The sequence below is a fragment of the Cyrtonyx montezumae genome, unplaced genomic scaffold (genome assembly GCF_038088225.1).
Source record: "Cyrtonyx montezumae isolate F1298 unplaced genomic scaffold, pur_monq_1.0 scaffold_25, whole genome shotgun sequence".
NCBI lineage: Eukaryota > Metazoa > Chordata > Aves > Galliformes > Odontophoridae > Cyrtonyx > Cyrtonyx montezumae.
The window spans coordinates 4,623,357-4,645,217 of record NW_027071992.1 but is presented as its reverse complement, the minus strand read 5'-3'; the positions used below and the strand labels follow the sequence as shown (position 1 = coordinate 4,645,217).

Below are 21,861 nucleotides of genomic sequence, written 5' to 3'. Positions count from 1 at the left end.
ATTACAAAACTCTGGCATGTTGAAAAACTGGAAACAACAATCCAGAAACTGTCCTGCTTTGATGTAGAATCAAAAGAAATAATGCAAGAAACTCTGTGTTGATTTCATCACTTTTTTTTCCCAAATATGATTGAATAAAATTGTTTTGTTTTACTTTAGTTGTTTATTTTATGAATTTCTTTAGTGAGCATACCCATACAACATAGTTAGTTTTCATACAGTTTGTCTTTATAATTACAGTGAAAAATTGTGCTGCTGCTTTATTCGTGATTGTGATCTAGCTTATATGGAGAAGGGAAAATATAAAGGGAGTGAAGGTCTTGCAGAAGTATTAACAGCTGTATAATAACTGTTTCATGTTGATATGATAATTTTCCATTTTTCATCTGTTTCTAAAAATTTTGCACAGTTTTTGCCATTCATATTCAGCACTCTTGGTTCATATTAAACTGGTGTGTTCTGAAGGGTAAGCTTCAGTGCTGATCCAAGCTTTGCTGTTCACTGATGTGACAGTCCTGTCTTAGTGTGTTCAGAAGTTGATACAAAAAAATTTCTGTAATGTCTCTACATGTTATTTGGTTTTTTGAGCTCTGATAAAAAGAAATCTCTAAAAACTTTATTAAGTTTAAAATCTCACAATGTCCTCCTATAATTCTTAGGTAATTAAGGAGACAATACAACTGCATTTATTTGTGTATTTTTTTTCCAATAATAAGCTAAATAAAAATTACTTCAGTAAATTATAATAGTTTAATTAACTTGTAGGTTGCTGTACCAGTCATTCAGCATATACATTTGTTACTATCTAATCTGTTTTTCCCTTATCCAAATATAGTAGTAACATAACAAAACAATTCAAACATTTCAAGGGATACATTGCCTTTCTCACCTATAAGACTGAAACCTTTTTAAGTATTTACATGTGAGCTTCAGTCTTTCTGTTTACCTGAGCTGTGTCCATTCTATAAAATTCCACTAGTGAGTTTTTTGTTTTTTTGTTTTTATTATTTGTTAAAGCCAGCTTGCCTTTATGTTTGTTCCATTCTGTATCATGTTAGTACTAGACTGAATCCTTTTTTAGTTCTCCTATATGGTTTTTCACAGTTGCAGTGCTTCCTTGGATTGTTATCTCATGGTTTCTAGCATGGGTTTTTGAATAACTTGTTTCTAGGAAATTCCGAAAAATGAAAATTCAATATTCTTATATAAGAAGTGATTTATTAGCTGATGTTTGAACTCTGAGTGGACAGAAATAATGATGGGGTTGTAACAGTGGTGGCTTGTGCTGTGATACTTGGTTGCTGCTATAACTTTTATAGTCATTTCTTAATATTTGCTTCTGCGCCATATTTCTCACTAGAACTCTCCAACAAGTTGCAGATGTTTGTTTAGTGTCATACTTTTATAAACAAGAGGGAAAACATGCCCTTTTTTTCCACGTGAGAATGTTTTGAAACAGAAAATGACGTGTGTTTTGGCGTACCTTCTAATTTCGACTAACTCATTATGAAGTTAAACTTGCTATGTATGTGATCTGTGAAAGCTTTCATACAGCAGCAGTCTAGGCTATGCTGTCTAGGCTATGCTGTTTTCATCTGACCTGTAAAGAAAATCAACAGCAGAGTCAGATGCATAGCTATTACTTTTAATTGAGAAGAGTTAATGCATCACCATCCACACATCTGCTGGTGGAGGCTGTATGTCATTCAGGCTTTTGTAGCTGGTAGTCAGAAGTGGTTGTTAGCCTGGTGTCTTAATAGCAAGACTGAATTTGTTGTTGTTGGATACAGTATATGTAAACATCTTGGATGAGATTCAGAAAATTTTGTAGGTTTCTCCCTCTCTACTGAGAGGTAAAAAGTCTAACATTAATCAAACCTTTGATGGTAAATTTTAATGATATCTTAAAGAACAGCAAATAACTATGGTGTGTATTATCTGATTTTTAAATCGCATTTTTATTATTAGTATTTTTCTTAACATGAGTTGAATAAATACAAACCTCTGTTTTTTCAGGAGTGCATTAGAGCCTTAGGCCGAAATAAACCTCATACGCCATTCAGAGCAAGTAAACTTACTCAGGTGCTAAGAGATTCATTCATTGGAGAAAACTCCCGTACCTGTATGGTAAGTTTGTTTAGTTAACTGTATGTATTAATGATTTCATTGAGAAAAGCTAGTAATACAGGATATTGTGTTTAAAAGTGGTCATTTGCTGCTGGTAGTCTGTTGCATTTAGCTTATAAGCCTAAGAAATCAAAAAAATAATCTATTATATGTGGAGAGATTCTTTCAGCAGAGATAGTTCAGGTAACTCATTCCCTCCTCTTACTGCTTGTTCTACTTTTCCAGCTAGGGACCTATATATATAAGGACCTATATAAATAACAACATTCAAGCTAGAAACAATTCTAGCTTGAATGTGTTGTTTGTTTTTAATAATGTCTTAATTGTACAAGAGTACTGTTTGTAGAATCAGAATGTTGATGAAGTAATTCAAGCTGGAAGTATACTGATGAATTATGGTCTTTAAATGACAAAATTAAATTTAGAGTTGGTATCACAGGCATCCGAATATGCTCTAGGCTGTTAGAAGTGGGGATAGTTGGGCTATATGGAATGAATAACTGTATATTTTGTGTGTATTTGCATTGCACTGAAAAACAGAATTCTGTCAAAGAGTGGAAAGGACAGAAAAAAGCAGGTTTTTTCAGCAGTTTTATTTGTATGCCTCCATAATGTTCTAACTTGATGGAAATGCAAGCTCTCTGCAACAAACAGTGGCTATTAGGCTTGTTTGTGTTGGTCACTTTTCAGACTTCTTGGAATTGGTCTAAAGGCCACAGAAGGCTGCATAGGTCTGTAGACCATAGCATAAAAATCACAGTGTTAGTGCAGCCTTGCCTTCTCTTTAGCTTTTTGGTACTGTTCTAGACTGAAAATGGTGATAAAATCACATTTTTTATCAATCCTTTACTCTCCTTCAGTTTTCTGATGAAAATACGTGTTTATTTTCTTTCCACTGCTGCATAATTTCGCAAATCATATTCAGAATCAGAGAGCAAAAGCAATTCATAGCTAGCAAATGTATCCACAGTACTGAAGATTTGGAATGTTTTGCTGTTGGGAACTGCTGTCTGTACACAGAAGGATTAACAGTTACAAGCATGTCATGCAGTCTTCTCCAACACCTTTAACATTCCTAGAAGTGCTTACAAGATGTCTCTGTTTTGCTGTAGACTTCTTATTTATTACTTTTTTGTTAAAGTTGCCATAACTTTTTTTTCCTTTGAAATACATAACGATACCATCAAAACCAATCTATGATCTAAGGGATCACCTGATATACCCAATACAGATCATATTCCTTTATTTTATGTTCAATACATTTTGCATTAAGGAAAATACTTCCCCATGAAAGTGAGTGAAAATGTGTGTGAATATCCTACAGCTACAGTTATACCTCAAACTATCAGAAACAAAGTCAGCATAAATATTTTGACTTGAATGTTACTAATTGTTGTAGTAATACCGTAAGATATTGTATTATTGTTTGAAATTCACAAGAATAGTCCTTTTAGCCAGTCAGTCATCTTGGACATGCTGCAGTCATTAATGTGATCCAGGACCCTCAGTTCTCCAGGCTGGGAGTAGGAACCTGGGGACTTCAGTGTCCCAAAGGGGACATTGATTCCTCTCTGATGGCTTATAAGCAGTGTAGATTCAAGATAGGAAGAATTGTGTTTGCTGGTCTTATAGATATTCCTACATATATATAGTGCAACCTTTGCCATCCTCCTTGGCTGGAATTAGGAAGTGAGTGATGGAGGGGTCAGAGCCATCCTGTCCTTCCTAGTCTAGGCTTGTTGGGGCATAGGAGCATGTGACATAGTGAATGTTTCTATTCAACAGACTGAGTCTTGTGCCCTGAAAGATGTCAGCACTTGCAGTGAGTTTTTTGGCAGCTGTTCATTGTGTGCTTGAAGAGTTTAAGCAGTCTCCTGGCATTGCAGCAGTTGCCATGTGTGGTGCACACTGAACATTAAACTGAGGGAAGTGATGAATACACCTTTCTCGTAAAATGGAACTTAGAGGTTTTGTTAATTAGTACCTATGATGCTTTATAAGCTGATATGTAATCAAGCGATCTTTTCAGATTTATACTAAGTATTTTTACTATATATTACATATTACTATATATACAATTACTATATACAATTATATATATATATCATATATTTCATTACTATATATATCAGCATTAGAGACTAAAACTTAGTGTATGTATAACTCTTCAGACTTTCTAGCTTTCCTTTCTCCCCAGGAGGAGACATTCCTCTCAGGGACTACTTGCACAGTAATGTCAGCAGCAGGATGAAACATAAAAGCAGCATTATCTAATCTTATGCTGTGCTGCCAGCATAAAATGTAGTGTGTAGGATCATGGAGGTGTTTATCCTGGTAGTGCCTTTATGGCTATCCTGAAAGGAGCAGAGGTGAAAAACTGTAGTGCTGAGAGAAGCTAGGACAAGTAGTGATGCTACTCCTGTCTGATGGTTACTTTTGCTGAGTGTTGAAAAGAAAGTGAGATATCCAAAGTATTTCATTTAATCAGAAAAGGAAAATCTTAGAGGTTCCAGATATAAGTGATAACTTAGGTATCAATTATTATTTGCAGATAATTTTCAGTTCAGAAAAAGAAAATGCTTAAGGAAAATACTTAATGATATTAAACGTGCTTAAGTACCATTTTGGGCAGTTGCCAAAACAGATCTCTCAAATCAGTATGCAGTCTGTTTGAGTGGAGAACAGTTTTTGAAAATGCATACTTAAAAACAGTCAAGCAACCCAACAAAAACAAACAATCAAAAACCCCACAAACTCAACAATAAACAAAAACAAAATGCTAGTGTTACGGGGGATACATTAGACTTGTTTTCTACTGTATGACATATTTCTCTTTTTGAGAAGTCTTACTTTTTCAGTTAGAATGTTACACCTACAAGTTATATTATCAAGGCCGCCAGATGGGGAAAATGGAAGTTTACATGGATTCTTAGTGTGTCAGGTTACAGTTACAAAAAAGCTAACCTGAAGGTTTGACTTGATATATCTGTTCTTGAGATGGAATGGTATTAAGACAGGTTTATACAGTTGAGTTTTTGTAGAGGGCCTTGCATGAAACTGGGGACTTTAGGGGGAAAACAAAAGTTAATCTGAATTCATCTGCACTTTCATCTGTGCAAAACCACCTGTTAACATTTGGCATGCTTTTTGCAGATTGCTACAATTTCTCCAGGGATGGCATCATGTGAAAACACTCTTAATACTTTGAGATACGCGAATAGGTATGAGAAACATTACTTCTTGTAGACGTATGGCTATTGATTACTGAAGTTTGGAATACTGTTGTTCCATGATGTATAATTGCTTTAGCTCCTTCAGTATTTTAGAGTGTTTGCATTTTTTAATAAGATTAAAAACAAAATAATGTTTCAGGCTCACATTTAACTCAGTTGATCACTTTTTTTTGCAACCATAACAGAAGAACCAGTAGAAACTACATTTTTAAGCAATTATCCAGATATCAGTATAGTGTGGAATGCAAGGAGTGTGGAAGATGCTGCTATTTTTGCCCTTCTACAACCCTCTTTTTGCTTTAGGGTGCTGTTGTGTACTTGTTATTCGTATAACACATTCATCCCCTTGTAATTTTGAGGTGTTACCAGCCTATTTGATATATTTGTCAGCTAGCTTATTCATTTAAAAATTATTCTTTTGCTCTCCTCATCATTTTGTACTTCTGAACTGTAGGCAAATGTCTGAGATACCTAAGGAAAAAACTAGTTAATCCAACAGCAGTTATATCATCAGTGTAGAGAGATTATTACCTCCAGAAACTGTCAGCACGTCTGGATTTTCTGCTGCTGCTCTCTGAAAACATTAATTTCTCTTAAGTAATTTTAGAAGGAACTTTTTCCAGCTACAGTACTCTTTATTTATGCATATCTTGTGTGTTGCATTCGATCTGCTGCTGTTGTCCAGCAAGACTCAGACTACAGGGAACAAAGGAGGCAAGCTACATATGGGCTATTAGAAATCCTGTTTGTTTTTCCAGAATAAGCTACCGCCTAGTGGCCTGCAATGCCTTTCCTTGTGTGAATGAAAAGAGCAGAACCATGTCTGCTTCTTGTATGTGCAGCCCTGGCTGGCCACTAATGAGCAAAAAGAGTGCTGGAGAAGGTTACCACTGTCTCCTCTTTTAATTTGAGTTAGTGCCTGGAGCAAGGGAATTAGTAGAAATCTGTCTGGCTCAAATTCATCTGTGTGATTTCATTCCTTGTGAATTCTCTTGCACTAATATAAAGGAGGGAATTCCATGTTCATTAAGACTCATTGTATATTCCTGTCCCATATAACATATGTGTTGCTGAAGTGATATCAGAGGGGAAAAAAAACAAAACAAAACACAACACTACAAAAGCACTCAAACACCTACTTCTAATATATGAAATAAGGTTTCTTCCCCTTCGTGTCATGTTGGTAGAGGGTAAATGCCTACCAGGGTAAATTCGTGTTTTCAGTTTTTTTTAAGCTTTTTTCTATTACCAGTGTGTCATTTTCATAATACAATTACTTTTTAAGTGCTGTGCACCAGTGAGTGTGCAGTGTAAGACAGTGAGCAGGACAGAAAATGTTGCAGTAGCTATACTGGTTTGGTACTTTACCTTAAAAGGAGTGATTTAATATAATCTTGAATGTAGAGCAAATTTTATGAACAGCACCAACTGAAATCTAGAATTACTCATTTGAATACACTGCATTTGTAGTCTCTTGCAGATTAGCAGAAGTGTTTTAAATTAAAACTAATTTTTATATTGTTAAGCTATTAAAGAAGAATGTTAAACAAATAGTTGTTATTTTAACTGTGTTTACAAGAGCATTTTCTCTTAATTTGCTGCTGTATTTTGCTGCTGCAGAGTAAAGGAATTTGGAATTAGTCCTTCGGACATTCCCTTCTCACAGGGTAGTGGCAGTCGCTCAGATCTCTCTCCTTCCTATGAGTATGACGACTTTTCTCCTTCAGTCACCAGGTCTACTTCATTCTATACATGGAATCTTTATTTTTAAGTTTTGTTTTGGCTATGTAATTTTACAGACCAACTTTTCATTAGTCCCTTGCCTTGAGTTACATATACTTTTCGTTTTTATTTTGTTTGGCAGGTGATGGTTCTGCATGATCTGCAATCATCTTCCCAGTATTCTGTTCATCCTCTTTAAACATCCACCCTTTTTATCCAGGCTTGCTATTTTCCTTCATACATTAAAAGAAAATAATAAAATGGTGATGTCACCTTTGTATATTTAGTGGACCGAATGTAACAAGTCTTTTATAGGATAATTAATATACTTTTGAAGTTATTTTGATCAAAGGATATATTCATTCTCTGAGATATTTGGTTGCAAATTATTATTTTATTCAGGATTTTTGTAGATTTGCTTGTATCAGCTCATGAGTACTGAAATGTTTTTTTAAGGCACGTTTTTATGTACAGAATAAGAGACATGTCAGGTTTTGAGTATTGAATGAACTTTTCTATGATATGTTATTTACTGTTAAGGAGTTGATGTTGAGAGTTTGAAGGTTTATGTCCTCATCATTTTGATGAAGAATATTTTAGTTAAAAAATGTCTTGCTGAAAGTTGGACTTTAATCTACGTGTAATTGAAACAGAAAGATTTCCATTTATTTATTTATTGTAGTACCTTTATGGCACATTAGATTTGTGAAGGTGACGTCATCATCCATATTACATTAATGACATTATATATGAACCTGTAGAGCTTTATTTTTAGTTGTGGTGGTTACTTTGCGTAAAAAGTCAGTAATTTGAAAATGAAATATTTTCTAATTGTAGGGTGAAAGAGCTAACCATTGATCCAAGTGCTGCCCCCATTATACATCACACTCCCAGTCAGATTGATGACTTGGACACACAGTGGGGAGTGGGGAGCTCTCCTCAGAGAGATGATCTTAAACTGCTTTGTGAACAAAATGTGAGTGGTTTATAACATTTTGTGTAAAGAGAAGATCCTAAGTGCAATCCAAGAGCAAATCCTGAGTAATGTGTATCTGTAGTGTTAGCAATTAAGTAACTAGAGCGTGCATCTTCATCTTCTCACTTTATAGTTCATTTCCATACGGAATTTAAAATGAACAGTTTTCTGGAAGGCTGAGCGAAGAGAGAATGCTTTACTTTCCTTTACCTACCTTGATGATTAGGACTTTGAATGTCTCAGCAGTGCCTGCTCCAGTTTCTGATAGTAATTTAGTGTGCATTTTTTCCAGTATAGCTTTATCTAATGTTTGGCAGTTAACTGTATCCTGGGGAACTAAACCATTTTATTTAAAACACTTGTGGTTTTGAGCATTATTTTTCAGGCATGCAGTATCCATTTTAAGTTAGTATGCCTTTCTTTGCATGTAGGAATCATCATTCCTGTTCTTATGAACTTGATTTTCATGGTGAGAAACCCCAGTGCCCTGTCTTTGGGAAAGCTGTGCCATGTTCCAAAATGTCTTCCTGAGCTGAATGAACAGGGAGCTGTCTTCCAAAGGACATTTTTCTGTCACTGCTGATTAACAGCTCTTGTGTTCCTTAAATATTCAACAGGGATTAAAACTCAATCTACAAAAACACTGCTGAATGGTAGAAAAGAAAAATCAGTGCTTCCCAGACACTTGGTCTTCAATCTTTGCCATATTTCTCTCATTTTATTAACTGTCTCTAGAACATGCTCAGTGATCTCTGAAATCCACCACTGAACTGACAGATACGGTTTCATGTCATACTTTTTCATCGCTTGCTTTGCAGTGTGTCTTTATAAAGATTTCAAAGGCATGGTAAAAGAAACAATACTGTCTTGCTAAAAAATTAATTGCAACCTACCTAGCGCTTTTGCCTTTGATTGTTAAGTATTACTGTTCACAGAAGTCCTGTCTTCTGCCCTAATTTATAAATCTGTGTTCTGCATTCTTCTAGTGTATTAACTGCTATATATTTTTTTAGATTTTTCTCTTTATGTTTATTTCCTTTTTTCCCTTAATCCCAGTTATCTGAAATTTATTGAATTTGTTATCTTTTTTTTTTTTTCAAATTATTATATGTCTATTGTGGTGTCCACAGCAAAGGCCCTGATAGAAAACCTAGTTTTCTTTAGGTGTTGAAACCTACTATAGATGACCATTTTTCCATTGTAACTTCTTTATCCTGCTATTTTAACTTGTTTTTCTAATGTGTTTTCCGCTATTCACAAGGGTAAGTGGCTGGAAATGTTTAATGAATATGAATTAAATTTAAATTCATTTAAATTTAAATTCAAGTTGACATTTCGGTTTTCGCTGCCCTCTCTCCTCATTTCTAGAGAATTTCCTGTCAAAAGTATAAAATCCTGTCTTTGACAAGGTCTTATTGCATATTTCTTTTCATGCTGCATGATGCGATGGAACATATTCAGTGTATTTTCTGTAGTCACATTTCTTTCCAGGCTAATGATTTTAATTGTTTTTAGGAAGAGGAAGTTTCTCCACAGTTGTTTACTTTCCATGAAGCCGTGTCACAAATGGTAGAAATGGAAGAGCAAGTAGTGGAAGACCACAGGACTGTCTTCCAGGTACAGCACAGAGCTCTGTTTCATTTTATCCTAGTCAAGAATTGCGATTTTGCCGAAGAGCATATTCCATGTATAATGAAAGGTATAATCTAGTCATTACTCTGTGGCTAGAGATTTTGTAATTTTTTTTATTGCACAAAGCCTGTTGTAGTGAACAAGCAGGACAGGTGTTTGGATCCACTGACTGCTCATTTGTGTTCCTGAGATGAAAGAGAAGCGTATGTTTCTGTCTTCCCAGAAATGTAGTAAAATATTTCTTCTCGGGAACATTCCTCAGTAGACTGTGTTCACTGTAAGAGAAGTTGCTGTTTTCCTTTTAGTTCTGAGATACTTTAAGTTTTAGTCCTTCACCAGCATTAGTGCCTGTGTTATTCTTTCAGATTGTTGTTGAATTTTCATTTCACTGTCTAATCTTTGCCAATATTCATATTTCAAAGCTTCTAATTAATAGCAGTCATTTCTATTGCAGTACAGTCATCTCCATCTTAACATACTATGTAGGTTACTCTGAAAGTAATGTCCTACTTATTTCCATGAAAACTACAACAGATGTAAAGAGCACAATAACACTGATTGGTAGAGCAAGTTCTCAGCTACAAAACACTATTTTTCAACATAGTCATCACCAATAGCTACGCATTCTTGCAAGCAATGAATGAGAGCCTGCAATGCTGTGCTCGTCTGCATTTGGCATCTGCATGACTGTCTGGAACATGGCTTTGCAGCATTGCTATCAGCACTGCTGGAACATGCCACCCACAGCCTTGCTGTGCTGACTTCCACTGTCTGGTCTCCAACAATGTTCAGCAAGTGTCAGAGAGTGCCATTTTTTCTGTGTGGGGAATTCAATGGCACACAGCTTTGCTTTGTCCATATTTGCACCCTGCCCACGGCAGGGGGGGTTGAAACTGGGTGATCCTTAAGGTCCCCTCCAGTGTAAGACATTTTATGATGCTATGATGATGTAATTCTGTCAGACTGCCCCTCTGTTGCCATCTGTCACATGGCAGCAAGAATTGGTGGAAGATTCTCAACTGCCCTGCCACCAGCATCCACCTCTGACATCATGGATCAATGTAATAAAATAGTGGGTATTACTTTTGGAGCAGCCCTCATGGCATACTGCCTTCAGGTATCCTGTTGATATCTCCCTCTAAGATGCTGAAATCCAGAATACATGCAGAAATGTGAAAGTCGTATGCAATGTGCCATAGCCGTGCCCTAATGCTTGGAACTTCAGGTGACGACCTGCTTCAGTTAAAGATGTTACTGCCTTTGTATGTTCAACTGGCCTTCTTTTGGAGATTACTTCTCCTTACAGAAGTCACTAGAAGAAAATGTGTTCAAGCCTTAGCTCTCGCATTTACAGCCTTTCTTGATGGCTTATGGAATGGGTGAAAGTGTACCACGCTAATCTGAAATCCCTGGCTTGCACCAAGCAGAGGTTGTCTGTTGTCAGATATCCCTGTTCATTGTAGGGGAGTTGCACTAGATAACTTCTAAATGTCTCTTCCATCTCTTAACGATTCTATCATTCTAACAACTGTCACCATAGACTGTGGCAAATAGAACCGTGTAATGTTATGGTTGATGATCTGGCTGCTGGAACTAAAGAACTTCACACACGGTTTTTATGAACTGAGAATATGGATTCGTTTTAAAATTGAAATCTGTTGGAATGAGACACAGTAGGAAGTACAGTCATTTTGAATATAACAGTAATTCGTCTCCTTGTCTTGCAACCTGTACATTTGCTAATGTTTTTTTGTTTGTTTTATCTTGGTTGTTTTTTTTATAACTCTTTCTAGGAATCTATTAGATGGCTGGAAGATGAAAAAGCACTTCTTGAGATGACAGAAGAAGTAGACTATGATGTGGATTCTTACGCTACCCAACTTGAAGCAATTCTGGATCAAAAAATTGATATTCTGACTGAACTTAGAGGTAGATTGCTTTCAATCACTTTTGTGTTTTTTAGCAATGTGTAGTGTGGGCTTCTATTGTGGGATATTTTTTCTCTTACACTGTCATTCATGTGGAAGAAATGTTTGTTCTGCTGCCTAGGAGAAAGTTCACGTCTATATTACATTCATTCTAGTTTGAAAGAAAAGTCCAGCAACTTCCATTTCCTTTTCATTTATTCCAAAGTGTTAAAGGGAAGGAAAAGAAAATCCAAAGGAATTGTGCAAAAAATAAAGTAGTTTCAGGATCTGTGTTGTGCATAAGCACATCGGTACTCATTCTCTCTTTTTCATTATAGATAAAGTGAAATCTTTCAGGGCAGCTCTGCAAGAGGAAGAGCAGGCCAGTAAACAGATCAACCCAAAAAGACCACGTGCCCTTTGAAAGAGGCCTTTGCTGCTAAAGGAACCCATGAACCTGTACTGCTGTAGCACACATTTGTTACAAAACCTAGTGGCCCTAAGATCTCAACTACTTGAAAGTATAAAAATGTTAGAAATGTCTGTGGAAATGTCCTGTTTCTTACTTGCCTGAGTGACATTTTCAGTTTTGTGTGAAATGCTCCTATGATGTCTTCAAAATGCTTCTAGACCAGACAGCACAACCTTGCAGGGTTCAGATCTGTGAAGCACTTTGTTTAAAATATTTCATTTATTCAAATTGTGAATTTTATGTTTGGAGATATTTGACATGTTTTTAATTAATGAAGTAAAACTGTGGCTATTAAAAAATCACAGTATTTCGTTATAACTGTTCAGGTTTGTTACAAAGATCAGCTGTGCAGTTTTAAATTGTGTTTGCTTGCATGCTCACCTCACTAGTGCTTGCACATAACGTCTTCTACAGATAGCTGTGCTAACCACTTCCCATTCTGTGCCTTGATGAAGGCTACTTACCCTGAAACATCCTCCTTCTGAAGCACAGCCTTGATAAACAACATTCCTAATTTGTCAATATAAATTACTTTTAGCGTATGTACGTTTTTAATGTCTTTTGAAAGGTTTTTTTTTTTTGGTGAGTAGTTCATTCATTTCACAGAATGTGCCATATCATTTAAACAGGAACTGCAAGAGCTGTTAGAGTGGACAAACAGCTGGACATTCCATCCTTCTTGTAAAAATATGGATTCTAGATTTATTTGAATACCATAAAGAATGGTTATATAACATTTTTCTCAGTTAAAAAAAAAGAAAAAAAAGAAAAAAAAACAAAAATATACATTAGTTGATGTATAATAAAGGGTGATGTTTAAGTACCGAGGAGAGTTGTATCTTAGGATAATGCAGATATGCAGCATGTGGTATGGTGTGATAATGCTGTCAGAATAAAGGTACAATCTGACCTCTGTGTATGGCTAGGATAACTGTCGAAGTTTGGGGATCTAGCTAAATAAATACTTCTTGGGGATCTAGCTAAATACATGTTGGCCTTTCACATACTGTAAAATTGGCTTTTGATGCATGACAGACTTTACATGTACATTAACTGTAGTTTGCAGGTAGTTTGAGTAGCTCTGTTGCTTTAAAAAGTAGTAGCTAATACCTATTTTTCCCTTTGTATGCAGTGCCAGCAGCTGAAAAGTGGTGTGAAATTGCATCATTTAATGATTTGCACAATACCTCTACCTAGTGCTAACAGGAATTCCTCAAGTAACTAAATTCTCACAAATGGCGCCATGTGTATCAGCACTCAGTTGGTGGCATTCAAGTTACTTTTGCGTATCCAAAAGAGATTGACCTTTCATGTAAGAACTTGTCAGACAAAGAGCCGTAGACCTCTCTGGGAGTTCTCCCTGTTTCCAGGAGTTTCTGTCAGCAGACTTTACTGGGAACTGTTGAAGTGCTACTTTTGGAATACAAGCCTGTTTGCTCATGTCAGGCCTAGAGGGAAAGAAAGGCAAGGCAATGAAAGGAGAGTTATATGAGCCAGGAATTCTTGTAGTGTTTGATGTTTGTATCTGCTACGGGAAGCTCTTGTTGCAACATGGTTGGAAGAATCAAAAAATCCTCCTGTGTGTAAACATGAAAACTGAAGAAAAAATGTAGATTTTACATAATGTGTTTAATTAAACTATTAAATGAACTTCAAATGAGAATTCTATCAGAAGTTCTGTTCAGTTTTGGGAAGGGTGGCACTTGGTAAACCTGTGGGTTTGCTGTTCTTTTGAAAAAGCCTCTGATTTCTGAATGGATTTTAAATTCTACAAAACAACATTCCGTGCAAATTTGTAAGATGGAAAGAAGGTCCCCAGAGCACTGTTACAACTTTATTTTGCAGGTCTTAAAGACACATCACACATTTTTTGAGAATTTGGTTAAGAACATCGTTTTCATCAGTTTAAAATGGTGTATAAAAAATAAGGCAGGTAGGTTTTGTTAGCAGGTGCTAGTACAGGTTACCTCAGGTACGTTCAGCCTGCGGCCCAGCCCCTGCCCAATGCTGTCATGGCAGCAGCTCTGCCCTACTGAGCAGCCCATCTCCCACAGCAACCAACACTGGTGTGCAGTCAGCACTGTGTGGGCTGAAACCAGAGCTCAGGGTGCAGCACACTGTCAACTCAAGTTACGGCAGTTCCTGTGCATTTTGGTACCCTGGCTGAATGCAGTCCTGTGAGCAGCGTAAAAAAATGCAGCCGTGCTTTGTTTCGATGCAGCGATTTGCAAATAGGTTTCAAGGCTGTTGAAAAAATGTTTTATGATTTGATTTTCAAGACATTATGTGCAAATTTTCAAATGAAATGTGTGGAGCTGCAGTCAGATGTTCAACTCAGAACTCTGATTATGTCTCTTTACCAGCCTTTAAGCATTATCTTAGCAGAGAGAACTATCCCTTGCTTCACAGTCATGCCTCATTCACGTCAGCGATTTTTGGCAGTAGATAAGATTTGTGAAAAACTATTTTGAGGGACAGAGCATCTGAAGAGTAAAATTTCATCACAAAACTTTGACAAATGCCCTGAGAACTAAGGATTGCAGCCAATGCCACAGATACATTTGTTTTACAGCATCACAGAACTGTAGGGGTTGGAAGGGACCTCCAGAGATCATGGAGTCCAGCCCCCTGCCAGAGCAGCTCCCTAGCCCAGGTTGCACAGGTAGGCGTCCAGGCGGGTCTGGAACGTCTGCAGAGAAGGAGACTCCACCACCTCTCTGTGCAGCTGTGCCACTGCTCCGTCACTGCACTGGGAAGAAGTTCCCACATGCATTTGTGTGGAACTTCCTATGCTTCAGTTTGTGGCCATTTCCCCTCATCCTATAAGCACAGACTGCAGAGAAGAGTCCAGCCTCGTCCCTTTGCCTCCTGTTCCTGACGTATTTCTCAAGGCTGAACAGCCCCAGGTCTCTCAGCCTTTCCTCATAATGGAGCTGTTCCACGCCCTGTATCATCTTTGCAGCCCTCTGCTGAACATTTTCTAGGAGATGCCTTTTTTCTTTTTTTTTAGTATCACAAAAGCAGGGTTGCATATTATCCCACTACTTTTATGTTATTATTGCTCCTGTTACATTTTGCCAAGAAATATTTTAAAATACTTTGTTATTCTATGATTCTATTTCTATACATGCACATATATTTTATGTGGCCCACAGGCTGCCAGCTCTGCTCCATTCCTATGCCCCTAAGGACAGTTTCCCAGTGGATATAATCCACTAATTCCTTAAAAAGTTCACTCTCAAGAAGTTCAGGGTCCTAGCTCTGCTTTGCCAGGCCCATATTCCTGAAGATCACAAACGCAGCCAGGACATGTTTGCAACAGCCCAGACTGCCTATCCTTTTTGACCATCTCCTTTGCACTGCTAAGCACCAGGTTCACTAACACTTCACCTATGGCTGGGACATCTTGTGTGAGACAGCTGCTTCCCTACTATTCCTCTGTGCAAATCTACAGTCACAGCCAGGCTGTAGTTTGTAGTGGCTATGGAAGAGGACACACAGAAAAAAGGCAATTAAATCTCAGCCAGTTGTACTAATCCTTCCGAGTGCCATGGCCTGTACCAGATACAAGTTCAAACTACAACTAGTTCCCATGAAGAGAGAGACTGTGTGATAGATCCTGCTGTACTTACTGGATCTACACCAGAACTGAAGCAGTATGAACTAATCTAAGCAACTGATTTGCAGCAGTGAATGCCCTTTGCTATGGGCATTGCTTGACTAGGACTTTAGACAAGCATATTCTCTTTCCTGTGCTGTAAAACAACTACACTTACAAGGAGCATGATGCACCAGAGGATCATTTGTTCCTTCTGTTGTTGTTCCTACATAACCATCATTCATAATTAGGTTCTACAAGCTAAAATTGTTGTTAGAAAACAAACAGTTTAGCTTTCTGAAACACTTCTCCCTGCTCATGCATGTTCCTGAGTCACTGATTTTTAGAACAGTATAAAATGAAGGTGAATTTTGGAGTACTTTTCGTTAATCTTTCTTCTCCATTTACCATGGTCTTACAGAAAGTGAGATGCCACACAGAAAACAAATGACTGATGTTAGTTGTTAGTTACACTTTCACCTCTGTGTGATGCCACAGTGCTGATAGTTACCATTTTCATGAATCACAGGACAGATCAAAGTGGATTTTTCTTTTGATGGCTGCTGTGTGGAGTTAACACAAACTTATTTGGGAAAACCATTCCTTGTCTATAACAGTGAAGACATAATCAAAACATCAAGAGACTTCACTCAGTCAGACACACAAGTTATCACTTAGATTAAACTTTTCAGTGAGACTCAATGTTAAAACTTATTTTCTTACAAAAGTAGCTTCCTGGCTTTGCAACTGACTACAGTAAAAATCTGTAGATTCTGTCTATGCATTAGGACTGCTCTTCAGTTGGTGATTTTCTGCCAATTCCTACAAAGGTTCAAAAAAAGTTAAGAGAGGTGGTAAAGGAAACAACACTGATGCTAGGTGCCCCAGTGATGTTTTCATAACTCATACCACCTCCATAAGATGAACACTCTTGTTTCTGAACACTTAACAGCATTTATTTAATAGAAGCACGTTGCTAGCAGGCTTTTGCTAACAGGCTTGGAATGCCATTGGCTTCCAGAGGACAAGTGGAAGACATGGTCATTTCAGATCAAAAGGAAGCATTTCACTGGAATGACTACAAATCCCATTTTCGTGTCCAGAACAAGTTATACAATATCGTAGGAAGATATGAAGTTCATGATCAGAGAATACAGACTTCAGTTACGGCACTATCAATCTGCATGCCACTGAGTATACTCAGAAACAGTTTTGTGTGAAGTCCAGTAATTCAATAATGAAAGAAACAAATGCTTTCAAAATATGGAATAGTATCTTCTCTTCCATTGTCTGTGATAAAATTGCATATATTGTTCTTAATAGGAACAAAAATCTGAATGCTGTATTCCGCTCCTTTTGTGAAGAGAGCTTCTCCCTTTTCAGTCCCTTGGGATGCAATAAGGCTTACGTGACTACAGGAGATCTTTCATTCTTCCAGTAAAGTCTATGAGAAATGGATGCCTTCTGAATTGAAGCCATGCAAGAGACTGAAAAAAAGTGAAATATTCATGTCACAATTTCCACTAATTTGTACAGCAGATTAAGACATTTCTAATTCACACTGGCTGTCAAACATTGCAAACAGCACAAAAGCATCCATAATTGTTTAAATACATGAAAGAACTGTTACACAGCTTATATCAGAAGCTACTACTAAGTTTGCCACTTTAGAAGTTAACTTATATTGTATCCTACTAGGCTTACTACATCTTCGTAAAGAGTAGTAGCAGCATTAATTGTTACAGTGACATACAAGTAGGAATGTTATCTTAAATCAGGATTGAATTAGGAGATTATTATTGTTCCAACTTAAAATTAATAGCCAGAAGTTAGAGCAGAATATAGTAGATAATTACTAGTATTTCCAAATCATGATATAAATATATAAGGCCCAATCCTCAAAACAGGCAAGGGTTGTGCAAGCCTGCAGAAAAGAGATATTAACCAATTATGTTATTAGAGACATTTTTTTTCCAAAGAGACATAAAAGTGCCTAGTACACACATTACAGAAGTAGGAATTTTTATGTAGTTGCTTCTGAATACTGTACGCAGCAGTTAATACATACATATATATATATATATATATAATATATATGAATGTATTAACTGCTGCGTATATATTATATATTATATATATTATATTATATTATATATATATATATATATATATATATATATATATATATATAGGGCTTAAGTGCTTCATGTTCAGACTGGAAAGAAAAGGCTGCTTGGTATTCAGAGAAAGGCAGGGTTACTACTTTTCCAATGTGACCCAATAATAATCTGTCCAATACAGATAGAGAAGTGGGTGGAAGCTTAAAAGGAAAACATAAAGAAAAAAGAATTACCGAATGAAATCATCTATATCCATGGAACGGGCTCGTTTTTCAGAGTAGCCTGTATCTTTTAGAACTGTCTGTATTTTCTCCGCAATTTTGAAGTTTTCAGGTATTTCCTGCCAATGGAAAATAGGTTACAAATTACTTTTCTAGTCAAAGCACAGAAAAATATTAATTTAAATATTTTATTATTTCTCTGCATTTAAAAGATTACCTCTTTCAAATAACGTAAGCTGTATTTTTTCTTCTCTGGGTTACTGTATTCTTATGTCTGAAACTTCACCTCATCTCATTCACTATAAATGAATCACCACCAGAATTGCTATGCTGACACAAAGTTTTCTTAGCAGACTGTGAGGTCAGTCCTTGAGACATGTGCAGCTATTGTGTTAAAAATTAAATCTACTGGCGTTGTTATCACTAATTAATAACATTTTCAGGTTTTACTTTTTTCTTAAAGTAAAATTTGTCTCTTCCCAAAATCTTCTCAGAAAAGCTTTGACATGTTAAGCCCTTCAACTCAAAGTTTTTTTATTCTTACAATATTAGAATTTAGGTCACAATACATAGGATTAAAATCTAATATATTAAAAAGGAACTTACTGTATTATGTAAGGAACAATGAATTCGGTAATTGTGATCCAGCAACTGCTCTACAGCACTTGACCTAAAAGAAATATAAGTCTGGAATGGAAGCTGGTCTTCAGTATTTTGCCCAGTTGTTAGTCTTTACTCTAAAAAGACATTAATGGTTACAAAGAGTTGTTCTTTTTAAACAGCTGCCTGTTAAGGAATTTTGGAACGTTTAATTTTGGAAGAGTTTGTGACTTCAGTATAAACTCTCCTTCAAAGTTTATGCCAGACTTTGATGGCAAGCATTTAACACTGCTAGACATTTTCACAGAGTAAATGGGTAACTGGATGAATTCTCAAACTCTGAAAAATTCTCCTCTAATAGAAGTTACTTACTTAAAAGCTGCAGAGAGTGTCTTGTTTTTCCTAACAAAGGCTATCCTGACCAGACCGTCCCATTCCTGAAATCGAAGTGTACAGTGCTTACTGAAAGGGAAACACAGCTGCAACTGTCAAGAACAAACACTGTCTACATCACTGACAAAGATGCTGAAGAACCTCATCCCAAGATATCCTGGGGGGTACACCACTTGTCATGAGCCTCTACCTGGACACAGACCTTCTGACCACAACCCTCTGGCTGAGACCATCCAACCAGTTCTTTCACTGAATAGTTCACCTTTCAAAACTACATCTTTTCAATTTATAGGTAAAAGCATGGTGTGAGAGAACATCAAAGGCCTTGCAGAAGTTCAGGAAAATTACATCATTACGCTTCCTTTGTTCACTGATGTTGTCACTACATCCTCGTCAGGCACGATCTGCCCTTGGAGAAGTTACACTGACTGTCCTGGTTCCCCTCATTGTCTTGCACACAAGACAATAATTAATTTGTTATACTGTTAGTAGAGTATACAATGCTCACCTGGAAGTTGATAGGTGGTGGTGGGTTCTTTGGCTCTATTCTGACAACACTGGATTCAACTTTAGGAGGAGGCCTGAAGTTGTTTTTTCCAACCTGTTAGAAGTTAAGCAGCTGCATGATTAAGCATCTTCACATTCATTGAAATACAACTTTCTCTTAGGCAGCTTTGTTATGTAATGCAGAATGACAAACCTTCATCAGATGGTCCACTCGAGCTAGTAATTGAGTATTAATAGAAAGTCTGCAGTATAGCTTACTTCCTGGCTTTGCAACCAAACGAAGTGCAAATTCCCTTTGAAACATAAGTATTGCACACCTGGGAGGAACAGAAATGAGCAAATAAATCCTAAGTTTAACCAGCTTTTAAGTCAAAAGCCAACTAGCAATTAGAAAACATTCTTTTTCCCGGTTTTGTGTACAACCACCAAATCACTCTGAGTAGTTCTATGACAAATCCATCAAATGCAAGTTCTATAATCCCAAAAACTGACCAGTAACATCACTAGAACTAGTTTGTCAGTGACATACTGAACAACATGCAGAAGTATCCAGGGAGTTACATTTTTAGACCTTACAGACAATGGGAAATATCTTGGCTTCAATGCATACTTTATCAAACATTCTTCCTAAGGTAGGAAAGCATTTGAAATGTTACTACATGTTGCTCATCCCTGGAATAACGATCAGTTACAATTCTAGTGCAAGCAGGTGCAACTCTTGATCTCATTGATCTCTCTCTTACATGACGACTAAATCACCTCCTCATGCATAATGCATTTACATTAACTAATTTTCAGGCACTGGCAGTTTCCACATTACAAAAAAACAACCAACCAACCAACCCTGGTGTGGCCCTGAGCCACCACACGGCTATTTTAAGAACTAAAGAACTTTACGTAGGAATATTTGTAAAACTAGGAGGCTTTTTCTTCTATTTGGCAATCTAGAGCACTGCTCTTCCACATACCTGAAAAAAGGTCTATGAAGCAATAACTTGAAAACAAATGGTGAAGAAATCTGAGGAAAAGAGTAATAGCATCAGTGTAACTTTCCAGTAATTATCACGAATCTGTCACATGGTTTAGACCATACCTGGTAAGGCAAGTTAGCTACACACGCATCAAAGAACGGTAAGTCTGATTTCAAGACATCTCCAACCTTGATTTCAAGTTTGTTTGCCAGGCACCTGGAGAAACGTATACTGTAGTTATCTTTGGATAAACAGATTGCTAGTGTGTTTGCCAAAGCAGCTCCACTGCTCCAAGTCCATATAATCTCCACAGCTGATACTTACGTGCCTTGGACTCTTTTCTGAAGCTCACCCACAAGTCTGGGGTCAATTTCACAAGCAATAACCTGAAAATAATATACATAATTTCCAATGCCATACTGGAAGTCCTGACTGGGACTAAAATCACAATTGTAATAAAAGTGCAAACAAGTTGTTAAGGTTTAAGCAACTCTTCAGTATTTCCATGAGGCAAGGCGTGGGTTTTTTTTTCTCCCATCATAAAAACATGCAAGAAATATAAAACGAATGGATAACAGTAATATAGTTTGATGAAAACACAGATGAATTATACAAACACTGGAGATACATTCAGTGGTTAAGAGAAATATAGGTCAAGCAGTTCTACAGTTCTGCTTGTCCGGCTGAGGCAGCAGAAGACCCTTGCGTTTGCCCTAGCCTAAAGCCATAACACAGTGTGAGTACGGGAGGAGATTCACACTTACTTTTTTAACTTTCTCAAGCATTTTTACAGTCAGGTTCCCGGTCCCGGGGCCTACTTCCAGAACAACATCCGTCCGCCGTAACGCAGCCTGAGAGCGAACAGCAATCTCATTATTTTTCAGGAACAAACTTCCGGCAGCCACTCAATGTTAAAACGGACGCGCAGCTCAAAATAACGAACCTTTTCGATGATGCTGTTGACCACGAGGGGGTTCTTCAGGATGTGCTGCCCGGCGCCGGTGTTGAACACGATACCTGCGGCAGAGCCAGGCAGCACCGTCAGCTCGCTCACCGTTCCGCGACCGCTCCGCGCACTCAGCCCGCGGTCCCCGCGCCCGCGCTGCCCGTGTCCCCGCCGACAGGGGAGAGCGCAGAGTCTGGTCCCGGCCGGCACTCACCGCTGGCACGGCCTTCCTGGCGCTGCGGCCGCGGCCGCTTCCCTCCGCCGGCCTTGGGCATGGCTCCACTCCGCGCACACGTGCGTGCGCCGCGGGACGGCGGCTCCCGTCGGGCAGCGCGGCACGGGAGCGCGTCACCGCGAGAATACGGCGGCCGCGCGGGGGCGGAAGGGCCACCGTCCGCTGCTCTCCACAGCGCTGCGCGCCGCCTTATCCCACGGG

The 21,861-nt window shown here is 37.7% G+C and overlaps 2 protein-coding genes across 6 annotated transcripts in view; one reads left to right on the top strand and one right to left on the bottom strand.

Moving 5' to 3' along the window:
• The window catches only part of KIF2A (kinesin family member 2A), a 33,542-nt gene extending 20,691 nt beyond the window's left edge, over positions 1-12,851 (top strand). For 2 of the 4 annotated variants that reach the window (XM_065739783.1, XM_065739782.1), the window contains exons 15-21: positions 2,017-2,127; positions 5,281-5,348; positions 6,981-7,094; positions 7,920-8,058; positions 9,574-9,675; positions 11,484-11,619; positions 11,936-12,851. In XM_065739783.1, the coding sequence (XP_065595855.1) occupies positions 2,017-2,127; positions 5,281-5,348; positions 6,981-7,094; positions 7,920-8,058; positions 9,574-9,675; positions 11,484-11,619; positions 11,936-12,021 (756 nt within the window). In that variant the 3' untranslated portion in view covers positions 12,022-12,851. The remainder of the gene's footprint in view (positions 1-2,016; positions 2,128-5,280; positions 5,349-6,980; positions 7,095-7,919; positions 8,059-9,573; positions 9,676-11,483; positions 11,620-11,935) is intronic. The other 2 variants (XM_065739785.1, XM_065739784.1) reach the window with 1 other exon arrangement.
• Positions 12,852-16,601: 3,750 nt separating this feature from the next.
• Positions 16,602-21,737, bottom strand: DIMT1 (DIM1 rRNA methyltransferase and ribosome maturation factor). Of its 2 annotated transcripts, XM_065739757.1 has the most exons (12): positions 21,640-21,737; positions 21,423-21,496; positions 21,244-21,330; positions 20,804-20,865; positions 20,602-20,695; positions 20,477-20,526; positions 19,702-19,825; positions 19,510-19,602; positions 18,981-19,045; positions 18,615-18,678; positions 18,021-18,127; positions 16,602-17,154 (listed from the first exon to the last, which is right to left on the bottom strand). In XM_065739757.1, exons 1-12 carry the CDS (start codon positions 21,698-21,700, stop codon positions 17,112-17,114), a joined length of 924 nt encoding a protein of 307 aa, XP_065595829.1. In that variant the 5' UTR covers positions 21,701-21,737; the 3' UTR covers positions 16,602-17,111. The 2 variants fall into 2 exon arrangements, 1 of the variants encoding a protein (XP_065595829.1); XR_010622420.1 differs by lacking the exon at positions 18,615-18,678.
• Positions 21,738-21,861: the final 124 nt, after the last annotated feature.

What these genes read in the sequence shown, in the direction of transcription:
- DIMT1 (XM_065739757.1), bottom strand. Translation starts at nt 21,700, where the DNA reads ATGCCCAAGGCCGGCGGAGGGAAGCGGCCGCGGCCGCAGCGCCAGGAA. An exon ending in CCAGGAAGGCCGTGCCAGCG is followed by an intron (nt 21,497 to 21,639) that starts GTGAGTGCCGGC and finishes GCTCTGCCGCAG; the next exon opens with GTATCGTGTTCAACACCGGC. An exon ending in CAGAAAAGAGTCCAAGGCAC is followed by an intron (nt 20,696 to 20,803) that starts GTAAGTATCAGC and finishes ACGTTTCTCCAG; the next exon opens with GTGCCTGGCAAACAAACTTG.